General features: G+C 40.1%; 1 protein-coding gene across 6 annotated transcripts; it reads right to left on the reverse strand.

Annotated features, from left to right (window-relative positions):
• Positions 1 to 4,612: 4,612 nt before the first annotated feature.
• LOC104596317 (transcription factor bHLH79-like) lies at positions 4,613 to 11,306 on the reverse strand. 6 transcript variants are annotated; one of them, XR_016084678.1, is made up of 9 exons: positions 11,084 to 11,301; positions 10,440 to 10,946; positions 9,772 to 9,975; positions 9,453 to 9,518; positions 9,137 to 9,205; positions 8,957 to 9,028; positions 8,583 to 8,774; positions 6,878 to 7,110; positions 4,613 to 5,050 (listed from the first exon to the last, which is right to left on the reverse strand). XR_016084678.1 is itself a non-coding variant. In XM_088902241.1 (7 exons), exons 2-7 carry the CDS (start codon positions 10,776 to 10,778, stop codon positions 6,973 to 6,975), a joined length of 888 nt encoding a protein of 295 aa, XP_088758367.1. In that variant the 5' UTR covers positions 10,779 to 10,946; positions 11,084 to 11,306; the 3' UTR covers positions 6,636 to 6,972. The 6 variants fall into 6 exon arrangements, 3 of the variants coding, with proteins under 3 accessions (XP_088758367.1, XP_088758368.1, XP_010255699.1); XR_016084680.1 differs by lacking the exons at positions 4,613 to 5,050; positions 8,583 to 8,774 and adding exons at positions 7,831 to 7,942; positions 8,032 to 8,140 and having other exon boundaries at positions 6,636 to 7,110; positions 10,440 to 11,306; XR_016084679.1 differs by lacking the exon at positions 8,583 to 8,774 and having other exon boundaries at positions 10,440 to 11,306.
• Positions 11,307 to 14,271: the final 2,965 nt, after the last annotated feature.

The following is a 14,271-nucleotide window of genomic DNA, read 5'->3' on the forward strand; positions in this document are numbered from 1 at the left end:
GGGGGGTTCTGCTCATCCCGGGTGGCCTCACGAACTGACGTCCGAGTTGCTGCTGAGGTGCAACCCGCAACGATCGAACCTCCCACTATCATGTGGATGGTCCCTCGAACTGGCCTCTCCTCCAGAGGCTGTCTCTGCGGTTGTTCGGCCGGCCTACTACTGGACTCGGGAGCATCTTTACCGTGCTCCCCTTGCCGACCTGTTCTATTACTATTGTTATTATTATTATTTTGTACAAAGTTTCTCAAATATCCACGACGGATGAGCTCCTCTATCTCGTCGCGGAGGTTTTTACAACTCTCGGTACTGTGACCGTGGTCTTTGTGAAAACTGCAATACAAACTCTTATTTCTTTCATTGGGACTCCCCCTCAGACGGGGTGGCCACTTCACGTATGGGGCATCCTTGATCGCCATCAGGATTTCGGCCCGCTTCGCGTTCAGTGGGGTGTAATCATCTCGGTATGGTGCAGGAGCTCGGAACAATTGACCTGGCTTTGCACCCCGAACTGTTTCCTTTTTTCTTTGGGTGTCCCCTTGACTGGAAGGCTCTCCTTCTCTCTTTCTTTTTTCGGTGCGCCCTCGCCCTTCTGGTTGATCTCCTCTTCAGTGGCTATGAACTTATCTGCAAGCTTTAGAAACTCGGTTATGGTCACGGGTTGATTGATGACCATGTGCCACTTGAACTCTCTGTGCATCACGCCCTTCTTGGTTGCAGCAAGGCGTACGGCGGGGTCCAGGTGCGGTATCTGCATACAAGCGTCGTTGAACCGCTTGATATAGCTCTGAATGGACTCTCCTTCTCTTTGTGCTACGTTGAAGATGCTTTCTTCGATTCGCGGGCACCGTTTGCTGGTGACAAAGTGGGACGTGAAGGCTTGTGCGAACTGCGCCCAACTTCTTATTGACTCGGGTGCCAAGTTCCGGTACCACGTGCGGGCCCCCCTGAAAGTAGTGGAGAAGGCCACGCACATGCACGACTCACAGGCTCGCGCCAGGTGCATCTGTGACTGAAAGGCATCTACATGATCATTTGGGTCGAACGACCCGTCATACTTATCAAGAGGGGGGAGCTTGAAATCCTTGAGCATCGGGATTGCAAGGAGTTCGGAAGACAGGGGGCACGGAATCGAGAGGAGGGGAGCTTTGGCTTCGGCAAAGCCTACCTCTTCTTTGCCCATGAGCTTGGGCAAATCGCGGGTGACAGATCGGCGAGCTCGGCGGCGACGTCTCTACTTCTTGATGGGCTCGGCGTTCGTGTTGCTCACCTCCGTGCTGTTCAAAATGGTTTGCGCAGGGAGTAGCCCGGTCTGCTGGTGGTGGCTGTGGACAGAGGGGTCCTGCTTTGAGTCTGTTGCCAGGATCTCAAACCGGTTTTCAAGGATCGAGGTTCCAAACTTTGATTGTCGGGGTGACGTAGACTTGCTGAGCCGAGGTCCTCCCGACTTGTCCGCCCGCGGCGAGATCGGGGTAGCTGGTCTCTCCCGTCTGCCGTGGGGGAAGGCCTAATTTTTTGGGAGGTTCTGGGGGGCCTCTCCTCAGTTGGAGTGCTCGCTCTGGCGGCGAGATTTGGCTTGCTGCGAGGATGGGCGCTGAAGCTGAGGTTGGGGCAGCTGGGGGAACTGCTGCTGATACTGATACTGGGAGACCTGGTGCAGTACGTGTTGTTAATAAAGTTGAAGTTGTTGGAACTGTTGCATTTAAGCCTACATGGCCCTCATGCACTGCACCAGGTCCTCCAGCTGGTTCGGGCTGGCCGCTGGGGGCACGACCGAAGGTTCGGTGAATGTCGTTCCAACTGTAGCAGGGAGCGGGGCGATGACAAGTGCCATTGTGAGAGGCACGTTCAAGCTGGGGATTCCGTCCGCTGAGAGGGGGACGGTGAATTGTCCAATACAGACAGTAGGAAGCTGGGGTTGTTCCCTGGAGTTATCCATTTCCATGCTTCGTTCGACGTTGCTAGAGGAAGCCATGAGCGTTGGATTGTTTCAAGGAAGAAGAAGGAAACTGAAAGAGTTTGGAGAGAAAGGCTTTTTGAAGCGTTTCTCACAAACGACGCCAAATGTTGTAGCACAATCCGGTCACTCCTACCTGGCGCTCGCGTGGCTCCTGAGATGTACCTGAAACAAGAGGAAGGAGGAAGAACTCCCGGAGGGTTTCCCGGCGGGAACGCTCCGATGCTTAAGTTAGTACTGTGTGCAAGAAGCTGAGAGAGAATGAACACTAGGAGTGCAGGTTGTGCTAGTCATTCAAGATACCTTGTTCCTTGAGGATAAGTTCCTTATAGCTGAATTCCGTTGCTCCAGGCTCTCTGACTTTTGACAGGGCAGGTATAATCGCCACTGTCAGTCTACCACAACTATTACAGGCAGGGCTGAGGTGGCACGCGCGGGGCCGTCGTGCTGGGTACGTGTTTGTCAGGTGTGGGACGCCTTTCTAAAGGTGGCAGGCGCGGCGAGAGGACATGCCTGCAATTCGCAGGTTTGTCGGGTACGGTGGTCGGGCAAGAAGCCCTCCTATGGTATACCAAGATATTCTCCTGCGAATTGCCCTAAGCTGGGCCGTCCCTTGAGTGACGGGCTGCCTACAGCCGGTTATGCCGAGCTAGCCGACCCGAGGTCTTTGTGCCTCGGGGCGTTCGAAGAAGAATCGGTGCATTCTTGCTTGGGAGTGACCCAAGGTCCATTGAGAGGGGCTCGGGTCTCGAAAGGGGTCAGGGTACCCCGAACTCGGGACCCCCCGAAGTGCCTTAACCCCGGGGAGGAGGTGCGGGCAAGGCGGCTTTCGACGAGTAGTTTACCTGCCGAGCTGCCGTGCTGAACTCGGCGGGACTTCCCCACCGAGTTATGCTCACGTCCGTTGTGCTGTCATGCTGAATCACTGTTTGAGCTAGATCACGCCTACATGTACCTGAGCTACGAGGTCGGCTACGAGGTCGGGCCAAATCACCCTCCATCAGTTTTCAACACAACAAAACGGTTTAAAATGTTGCAAAGAGTAAAAACATAGAGCCTTTAGATAAGAACATCAAGTTGTCTTTAGAATAATATATGCATGTTAAACAATACGTCATCCCAATCCAAGTACCTTGAGACACCATTCCAGGGTTGTGATCAGGTAAGATTTGGACCAGATCTAATAGCACATGAACCCAGTCACATTAGTGAAGATTGAAATCCATATTCCATTCCAAAATTTGATAATCCGAGCCTATTTTACATTCATTTAAATAAAAATAAAAAGAATCATATAAAATATATATAGAGAGAGAGTTGCTATATAGTATATATTATAAAATCATTGAACATGAATTTTAATTGGATTATATGAGGTTAAATTTGCATCCAATATAATTATTAATCAGATGTAAATTGCGAAATTCAAATAAATCTAATCCAATTATGTAAAAGGATCCCTATATTTATAACTCCAAGTAGGATGAGATGAAACTACATCTGCTTAGATTACCTATCTTTATTATATGGCTTCTATAATAAGTAATACATTATTGTTGTTATTGCTGTTATATGAAATTGTCAATTTACCACATGCAATCCATTTTTGCTTTTAATAGTAATGTAATACGCTACAAGCAGCATGTGTAAATATGCTTGGAAGAGGAGGAAATATGTTTGCCCAACTTAGGCCTGGTTTGAACTAAAAATTGATACAATTGGGTTGGGTTGGACGGCCAGGCCAGGTTCTGATTGGTAAGTCAACCTCGGGCGAGCCTATTTTTTACTATAAATTAAAAAAAAAAGGATATGGACCTACTCAATGCCACTAATTTAAACCGTCAAATAGCAATATTGTATGTTTATGTATTACAGGCCAGATTTGAGACAAGCTGGGATCAAGTAGGGCTTGAGCTACTAAGCACCAGGCCACGCTCGGTCCAAGAAATGGAAAATCTCAAAATCCAGGGTTATGGGCCCATGCGTAGCCTGGGTACTGAAAATCCTAGAATTTCGGGCTAGGTTAGTCTGGATTCAACCGTGGTATGAACGTGAATTGAAAATAAATAGTGGTATTATAAAGTAAAGACTAGTTAACTGCTACGCTTTTTTATGTATGAGATGGGGAGTATAATAGGGAAAAACATAAAAGTCTACCTACACAATAAAACACACATGTGCCCAAATCATTTTTGGGTCAAAAGTCAATTCATTTGAGGTTTTGCATGGAGTCATATATAATGGGAAGTAAAATAAATGGGAAAAATAAAATAGAAATTATTAATTTTAATAATTACTATTTATTAGCATAGTTATACTATATTGTAAATTAATCATTCAATTTACGGTAAACCATCTAACTCTATCTACCTTATCAAACATTAAAAGCTTTTTTTAATGGAAATTATGTCAAGATAGTAAATTAGAGTGACGGGTAGGATTGTAAATATCTTGCTTATTATGGCAAATTTGCAAGATTATCTAGTATTTGTTATAACTATTATCTTAATATTTTATACAAAAAGACTTCAATAAGAAATTGCTAATAAAGTAAAAATTTGGGTAAAGCTTTTTCAAGTTACGTATTTGCTAAAAAGTAGGAAGGCCAATAAGCTCAAAATTGTCACATATCAGTGGTACACTGAATGTCAGTAAGGCTGTGTTCAGAAACAATGCAAATAAGTATGAATGCAAATATATAGAGCATAAAATCGTTTATATAAATTACAAAATTGGGTTAGTTTTGCACTAACAAATTGACCTTTTTAACAAATGGACTTTTAACTGTAATGGATACAAATATGAATTTCAATAAAATATATGCTTTTTTTTATCAAAATCTCACTTGAATATTATTTTTTATTGATGTACTTTTACATCATGTAAATATGCATTGATCTGTCATTTGTCAATGCATAAATTGCTAAACACAGGCAAAAGTGAACTAGAGCGCAAATGTACCCTTCCAACAAGGACTGGAGACATTATATAAATATATAGATATAGATTTCCTCCTCCATCCAAGCTTGACGAGAAATCCGGTGCCGATGCCAACGACCCTTCCGACAAGGACTGGAGGCAACAGTTAGGCTAATCCTGCCGCATGCGCATTGGTTTCAGTCTTTCAGACCATTAGATTCCAATTTTATTCCTTGTTTTTCCAGTGATTTACCACCGGAAATTCTTACTAAAATACAAGTATTTTGTCTACAACAAACTTGATAAAATGTATTTTATCTACAACCGTGTAACATTGTAACCTAATGAGTAATGAGGCCCCACTTCATCCATTCTTTTTTCCGGTGAAAACTGGAAAGCACTTCCCTTAAACAGAAAACACATAGCAGACCAGAACAGATGGAAAAATCACAACAGAAAACCATCTAAACTAGCACTCAACACAGAAGTGCAGATTCAAACACATGAGATGAGAGAGATGGGGAGTACCTCTCGTGTCCTTGCCAGAACAGTCGGCACCAGATTTTTCGTCAAGCTCGGATGAGGAGGTGCAGGGTTCAGTGTAGGTCAAGAGATGAGAGGTTATGAGCGGGGATGGAGGGAAGCATTTTTGTTTTGGACTTTTGAAGCTAACGGGACGAGCTAGACACTTGTGAGAGGACATGCGGCAACTCCCTATTGTATGGGACATTTTTGGGGCGCCAGGCCGTGGGGTGCAAATTCGAATTCTTAAGACCAGAGAGTATTTTTATTTTGACTTTGATGATTTAATTTAAAAATAACTAACCACATGAGTGAGAAATGAGAAGAGGTCTGTGTGAACTTTGTGGTGAAGGGAACCCTCATCTTTTGCCTTTCCTCTTTATATTATAAATATGGATGAGAGAGAAAGCACGCTAAGATGGTTTGTGCATCAGTGCATGTGGATAGAAGACCACCCGGGGGAGCATGGTAAGTGGACAGAGGTAGTAGAACTGTTATAAGGACTCACAGTTCGATATATGGTTGAGCATATCGACTGACAAAAAAATTTGCATATTTATTGATAAAAAACTTGCATATTCTCCAAGACGGCATGGAATGCATGCTATCAATGAGAATCAAATCCTGTGTTTCATTGCTCCTAGCTTAATGTCAATTTAGAATCATACTCAGCAAAGACCATGCAACTACAAGTCTACAACAAAGTTTGTCTAAGTAGGTAAATTGACCAACAGATAACATATAATGCAAACCCTGAACCTGAGCATAGAGTTCACATCTATCAAGTTCTCTAATTCTCAATCAGGGACTTCAATTCAAAAACGTCTAGCCAACTACTTGTGATATTTTGAAAACATATCTACTTAAATGTAAATTTTAGAATGGTCTCTAAAGAGTAGAAAATTACCAATATAAAACCACAAAAATGCCTCCACATCAGATATTTACAAGGCAAACTCACAGCAAGATCTAATGGCCAGGAAAAGTTCTTCTCATTATAGCAATGCCAGCAGTGAAGCAGAAATAACTCGGCTTCTTAATGTAGCTAAATGCAAAGACATGGTTCTGATAGTTTGTAATTTCTTTTTTCAACATTGAGATAGTTTGTAATCAAAGGGAGTCTAGCCGAGGGACAGTGGCTAGCTGCCCAAAAAGGGGTGCCCACTGTACTATTTCATGCATATCAATAAAAGTACTTCATACTTACCAATAAAAGAAGACATGGTTGAGATAATATAAATTTTGAAAAAGCATTTTTCTTTAGTTAGGTCTAAAAGAGTTCAAGAACAGCATTCATACTAGGAGGTTTAATTCAAGTTCAGTGATACAACAAGAAGAGGACTTCCTGTCAAATGATACATGAAGGTAAAGAATGGATCTCTAACACACGAGGAAATGGAGACTGTTTCAGATTTTCAATTGAAGCTCAGTCATATAAACAGAAAGCATAGCTCCATATCACATGCAGAAAATAATAATTACTTTTCTCTGAGTTAAGATGATGAGGATATAATTGTTGGAAACCACTGGAAGAGGAAGCAAGCTGCTTGATGCCCTTTATTGCCAATTGATGAGAATTAACTAAAATTGTGCTGATCTTTAAAGCTGCTACCGATCTGCATATGCAGCCATTCTGGTGGTGATCCTTGGCCATATTCCCTTGCAGCTTGTGAACTGAATGCCATACTAGTAGTATCAAATGTCTGTGCACCAAACTGAAACACCACATCTAAATTGTTAGATGAAAAATGCAATAACAAATCTTTTCAAATCTCCTATAAGGATAAAACTATATTAAAGAAAGAAGTATGAAGGGGAATAGCCCCATATACAAAAGACTCCATGGTCTAATGTGTGACTCATGTACAAGATATACAACTATTAGTAATAGGATAACAAAAAATTCAGAAGAATAGCATTATATCTTCCCCCTTGCCCTCCTTTCTCTATCCCCTTTATGAATCTGTCATTCTCCAATAACTAGACAAATGAAGCATTTCCACAGTTCCACTATAGTCAAGCACACCAGGTCATGTCCCGGAGTCTATAGTTTAATTTATTAAATTGATATAAATTAAATATATTGAGGTAAAGTAGCAAAAAACGATCTCCAGAATGTGGACTCCATGATGTTTCTACAAAATTGTATTGAAGAATTAAGAAGAATAAAGGAATTTAAAGAAAGTGGCTTCTGCTATATTTTTGTTCTATTAAAGAAATCTCCATATTACCACTACCTCAGTTCCACAAAAACAAACCAAAAGGGGACAGTTAAAGAAATCTCTATACTACCACTACCTCCGTCATTTATTTCTGTGATGAATAAAATTGTGGCATATAGGAAAATCAAAAGGGGACAGTATTTGTAGGCCAGAAATATTATTTTTATTATTGTTGTTATATGAAATGGGGGGCACAATGAAGCAAATATTCACCACTTAAGAAGCAGGGAAAAGGCGAATCCATTTTTCCAAAATACATAGACATTTTTTTCCTTTTCTTTTTATTACAGGAACTTATAAGATGAGATGCATGAAGATTCAGGACCTACAATGAAGAAAAAGAATCCAATGAGAACAACATCAAAATAAAACGAAGGCAATCTAACCAACAACAAAGAATTGTCCTCTAATAACCTCATTTTTAGTAGTGTTCCTGACAGCAAGAGCTTCTAGTGGAATGAGATGTTAGGAGGAAACTCTTTTAGTCCTTGACTTAAAAGAAGAAATAAAATAACCTCCCCCTCTGTCACACAAACACAAATAGGGAGACAAAAGAAAAAGAAGAAAATTAGGGTGGCATCCCTGTTCATTATTTTGTCTGTCTACAAAAGAAGAATCAAAGAGAAGGAATGGCAAGTGAGAAGGGTAAAAAGAAAAACAAAGCCTTGCTTGGATTTGTTCATATTTTCTTGGAAATTTTAATATTCTTCTTCACAAAATTGTTGTTCATTGTACTTTTTTTGTTCACATGGATGTTTCATACAAAATTAAAATGAATAATATCATTTTAACAACACAAAGCCATTGATATAATGCTTCTAAAATATACCATATACAACATGAATTATCTATTACACCCACCAACATGCGAAGCTCCATAGTTTTAAGAAGGAACATTTTTTCCTTGAAGAAGAAAGAAGATAACTTTTTCCCCATGGGGCACCTCAGTGAAGTGCGTTAATCACCTCAGCTGAGTCTCACACTTGGCCACATTAAGAGAGAGTTGAGTTCTTCACTTATAATGCCTTGTGTTGCCTCATTACTTGCATCCCTGCCTTTCTCATCTCTGACGGGCTGACATCAATGATGAGAAGAAATGGACATAATAGACCACCGATCATCATTGTCAAGACTGAATAATATGTGAAACTGTGTGACTGGTTCACCAAAGTCAATACAGATTACACAGTCAATTGACAACATAATGGACAATGAAAACCAACATCCCCACTGGAAGTTGGTCTCCAATCTAGAGCTGCACTCATAAAAGTAGAAAAGATAGGTGGTCCAGAAAAAGTTTAAGGGGTAGCATGATTCAGTCTATGTAATTAAGACTTACATCTTTTGAAGGGAATCCTTCAATGCCTGGGTTCATTCTTGAATTAACTGCTTCAAGCTTCATCGACAAAAACTACAGCATCCAAAAGTTTTATATAAATCCAGTTTCAAGTTCACTGGCTGAAAGGAACAAAGATAAAAAAAAAAGCAACAAAATAAATAATAGAAAAAGGGTGCATACCTCAACTTGACGCTGGAGTGATTGGATGTAATTAATTATTTCATCAAGGACCACAGCTTTGCCAATGACCTACATAACAAAACTTTTCTCAGCAACACTCTTCAGAAAATGGCATCTTAAATGGAAAAGGAAGAACACAATTTACTAAAACATTCTTACTTTTTTTTTTTGTGGGGGAGGGGGGCGTTGGGGGAAGGAGGCTAAAAATAGCACTGGATTCAATAAGGATTTCCAATTGTATTAGAACACACGGAAGTTACAACATATGCCAAGGTAAACAGACCAATATATAAGCACTGAAGCAACAATATTGCACCTTGTTACATCCAGGAACCAGATCTTGAAGAACTTTCATCCTCTCACTGATCTTTTCTCTCCTAGCCTGTCCAACAAATGGTTCCAATAATCGTTATTTATATGGTATATGTGGACATCATCTGTCAGGTGCACCATCTGCATCCAATAAAGTTTCTATTTTCTGGATGATAGCAATAAAAAAGAGGCAGTGTTTATGCATCTCAGTGTAAAGTTAAAAATGTTGCCATGTGAACCTCAGAAACTTGGTCACTATTACTACACATTTACAGCAAGTCACAATCGCAAATAATGAAGTTAAGAGGATATAAGTTAATTACTCTCTCTGCTAGACTGTGGCTGTCAGTAGCTTGGCCCCTCCTTGCCCGCACATGAATGTAATCTTGCTTAGGCCGTTCAAGAGGTTGTGTGTTTTGTTCAGCTGGCTTGTTACCAGCGCCAGAACTTGCTTCTGTTTCAGTTTTTGAATCACCATTTTCATCTTTGGATCTCGAAACCTTTAGACGTTTACCATCACAATCGTTCTGCTTAAAAGAGAAATGTTATGAAGACCACTACAATAAGAACCTAGAACCAATTGACTTCTATCTAAATAGCTGAATTAATGCACACATTTTAACTCCCAACTAACTGAACATCCACCCTCACACACTTCACCTCTCAACAAGTCCAGCTTCAACACATCAACAGCCCCAAAGTAATTAACTACTGAAGCTTATTTGCATCAAAATCTTGAAAAGGAAAAACTTTAGTGCAATAAGTTCTTCCCAGATAAGAAATATCAATTCCAGTTTAAAACCTAAATCATAATAACCTTAGAAAAATTTCAGTAAATCCAAACTACCCAAGTCTTACACTGCAAGAACACTCAAAAAACAAATAAATACAGCAAAATAAAAGTGAAGAAAAGCATTTAAGAAATGGAAACCAACAAGAGAGACAGTTTGGAAAGGAGAAGAGATGAATTAAAAACAGAATAGTAGAGTACCACATCATTGCCACTGCTTGTAGAGACAAGCTTAGACGATTCATCCTCCGAACCAGCATCTCTACGCTTCCTTCCATTCCCACCACGACTCACGCTCTGCTCCGTAATCGTTGACTCATCGATGGACATATCCCGATTCACCGCCGTCCCCGTCCCGGCACTCTCTACAAACCCACCCAAATTCTGCCCAAAATTATTCCTCCTCAATCCCAAAACACCAGCGGAATCTCCAACACCTCCACCACCATTGAGCGGAAACGGCCAAATCTCAGCCAAGCTATAAGGGGACGGGTTAGCGGCGGGAAACGAACCTTCATTAATCAGAGAAGGAGGATCCATCTCCAGACACAAAATTCATCAAAATGTGCAAACCTATTTGAAATTCTCATCCAATCCTACTTCACATTCCATATAAAAGAAAAAAGGATGAAGAAAGTAGGAAGTTCAACCGAGTGAGACTCCAGATTCCACAAAACCTAACTGTGATCAACAATTCATCCTACAAATCTGCATTTGAAGTTGGACCTTTTGTTAATTGTTCGCAACTCTACAGTTGTATGCTTAAAGGGAAATGTGGGAGAGTGCCGTTGAAATGAAAGAAAGGGAAAGGGACCCTTCAATGAAAACGAGAGAGAGAGAGAGACCTTGGGAGTTGGAGTTGGAAAGGCAAGTGATTGAGGTATTCTCGGAGAGTCCAGCGTTTCAAGATGGTCGACACTCACAAGAGGCACGCACTCGGCACTCACACACACGCAGCCCTCACACGCGCACTTACACACAGCTAGGGTGCATCCACAGAGTTGGGATTTCCTGCCAACGAAGAAATAAGTTCTAATACCCTTCCAAGTCTGACATCGCACATCTCATATATAAGGGGTCTTGTATTTATAATGGATCCCAATCTCATGAATCATGATAAGATGTATAATATCTAGAAAATCGTGAAATCTTGACCCATGAGTGAGTAGACCGTAGACCTCCGTTTTGCTAACCGACAAATTTCCGGAATCTTCGTCATTACTTATCGTCAGGGGTTCGGAACTTGTGTGGTAAGTGGTAATTACACACCATTCATGGCAAGTAGCTGTGAGCCTGTGAGAATGCAACCCATCGTTGTAGATCTACAATTACTGTAATACCCTTTTCATGTTTGGCTAAAGTTGACATTGACTATGCACCACGTGTTGGGATCTCCTGAACTTACACTAGAAAATTAGATGATGAACTCCGTCATTAACATGTCTAATTAATTACTTAAGTAGGTTAATTCTAGGAAGATTAATGAAGCATCAAAATATCGTACGTCCAATTTGTCTCGCTCGCGTGCAAGGGTTTAGTCTGGAATACTGTTTTCTTTTTCTTATTTATCAACTATCTCCATATTAACCAGGAAGCATTTTAGGTAAGAAGGTTACGTTTTATGCGAAAAAAAAGTTCTCTGTATTCGCTCTCACTTCTCAGAACGTGTATTAAGGTTATTTTCAGTGCCTCACTCACTCACTGGGCTGTGAACGGGTCGAATCGAATCGGATATAGGTAGACCCGAATTAAATTCACATTGAATTATATATATATATATACACATTAAGTAAAAATGATCAAAATATTATGTTATTAACTTATTATATTTCACGAACATAATTGAGTAAAATCACAACATTTAAAACAATTTATTTATGCAAATGATATAAAATTTAATAATATATAACCACATATATTTAAATGATATCTCAGATATGATTTTAAAGCACAATGTGCCTAACTAGAAGGAAGATCATATATTTGTCAAGGCATATAGAGTCACTAGGAAAGGCCCACGGTGCCCTTACCAAATATGTACTTACTTCCACGGACCCTTAAACAAAAACCAATCAGCTCCAACAATTAAGCGCCAAAATAGGCTTTGTGTGGTTACAAAAATGCAGATGGTTGTGACAGTGTGAGGGAAAGAGGCTCGATTCCTTTCTCACAGTTCTAATCTGCATCTGGACACTGGACTTCAAAGGCATATGGTGAAATATGAAATTCAGCAGCCTGTGATATGATTAACGTAGAATGCACATGCACGACAGCGGAACTCATGACAAGTGTAACACTGTTACATCAAGCAACTTTTAATGTGAAATGACATTGATCGATATCAGCTAAAATGCAGCATGTGATTAATAGAACATGTGGCAAGCTTACTATCTCCACTGCACGCTGTGACATTTGACAGATTGACTTTCTACTAAGAAGTAAGAATATGACGAAATTACTTATGTATGCGTCCTTTGACGCTTCATAATACCTGGCAACTGAGGATTTAAGAGGCTCATCAAATTTTGGTTCCACACACTAGAGTGAGCATATATTAAACAAGTATTTCAATTCGTGTGATGCTAACTTCTTTTATTATTAAAAAGTAAAACTTAATTTACTTAATAGCTTAAGCTTTAGGTTCAACACTCGAAGGATTTTTAAGATGGTATGAGTCTTTGACAAATTGATCTAGTATTGGAATTTCGTCATCCCATTATAATTAATGAAATTTCAGCACAAATTATAAGTGGGCCTAAGCTTTTTAAATTTAGGGTCCATTTCGTTTTGGGTGGGAATTAGAATTGGAATGATCTATTGTTATGGTTTATTTGGCTCAGACAAAAATGAGAATGATAATTAGAATTAACAGAAATAGGATTTCATTCCAAGGGAGAGACAATAAATGGCCATTTCTTCTAATGGGGAAATGTCAGTCCAACAAAAATGGGAATGCAATTCAGATGCCACCCAATCAACCAGTTGAAATCAGAATAACTCATTTCAATTTTGATTTTAGACTATTCCGGCGAACCAAACAGAGTTTAATATATATAAACATGCGTGTTTAATTAGCTCGAAGATTCCTTTTAAGAGTGGGCTGGAATCCGCTTGACACATCCAGCTACCTAATTGATAGTTGAAAAGAAACCCCAAACATATGGACTTCCCTGTACACTGAATCAAGACCTAATAAGTGTTAATTGGTTTACATCTCAGAAACCTAAGTTGGAAAGTTTACTCACCCTCACCAATGATCCCTCATTAAGTACAACCGTATAGTTGTTAGGTGATATCCTATAAATGTTCTGAACTTCTCATGTAATTCATCCTTCCTGCCAGCTTTTAGAAGGATGATTGTCACCGCAACATACTGCCCTTATTCAAATGGTTTGAGTGGAGGTTGTGAACTTGTTTGTGCAATTGTGCTGAACTGATCATTCAATGAGAGTTTCTGCATTTGCAATTCGACCTTTTAACCATATCAGTTGGTGCCAGAGGTGAATCATGAAATGAAGAACAGGGTAGCTGTGGTTGTTAAGAGTGAATTAAATAGATACCCATTGTTAAATAAATGAAACTCCAACGGCTTGGTCAGGAAAATTCAATCACTGAATCGAATTTCTTGAATTTAGGCTATGTTTGGTTTGAAGGAAAAACTAGGGAAAGAAAGGAAAATGTAAGGAAACCTTTACAAATCTAGTATAGGTTTTCTTACCTTTCCTTGCCTTCAAACCAAACATTAGCAGAGAGCATCTTACGTGAGAACAAGGTGCAAAGAATGCGTCCAATTTGTGTAACGATCTGGTAAAAAGGCACAAATGGGTATGATCTGACAGTTTACAAGCTCTTAATTGATTGATTGATTGATTGAATTATTTGAAAACAGAACAACCATACCAAACGATGGGCGGCTGTCATGATTCATGACAAGCCCCACCATCAAAAGAGTGAATCAATTTGCTGAATTTATTTGATGGATTGAACACTCAGAACAAGCTCAGCCGCATCTCAAAAAGTCCATAGACCAAAT

Source organism: Nelumbo nucifera, chromosome 3 (assembly GCF_055504915.1).
Source record: "Nelumbo nucifera cultivar China Antique chromosome 3, China Antique-T2T, whole genome shotgun sequence".
NCBI classification, from domain to species: Eukaryota; Viridiplantae; Streptophyta; class Magnoliopsida; order Proteales; family Nelumbonaceae; genus Nelumbo; species Nelumbo nucifera.

Bases quoted from the DNA above. Each gene is read 5' to 3' on its own strand.
- LOC104596317 (XM_088902241.1), bottom strand. From the start codon at position 10,778: ATGGATCCTCCTTCTCTGATTAATGAAGGTTCGTTTCCCGCCGCTAAC. The intron at 9,206-9,452 runs GTGCAATATTGT...TTTGTTATGTAG, and splicing joins TGGTTCCTGGATGTAACAAG to GTCATTGGCAAAGCTGTGGT. The intron at 9,029-9,136 runs GTATGCACCCTT...TGGATGCTGTAG, and splicing joins CACTCCAGCGTCAAGTTGAG to TTTTTGTCGATGAAGCTTGA.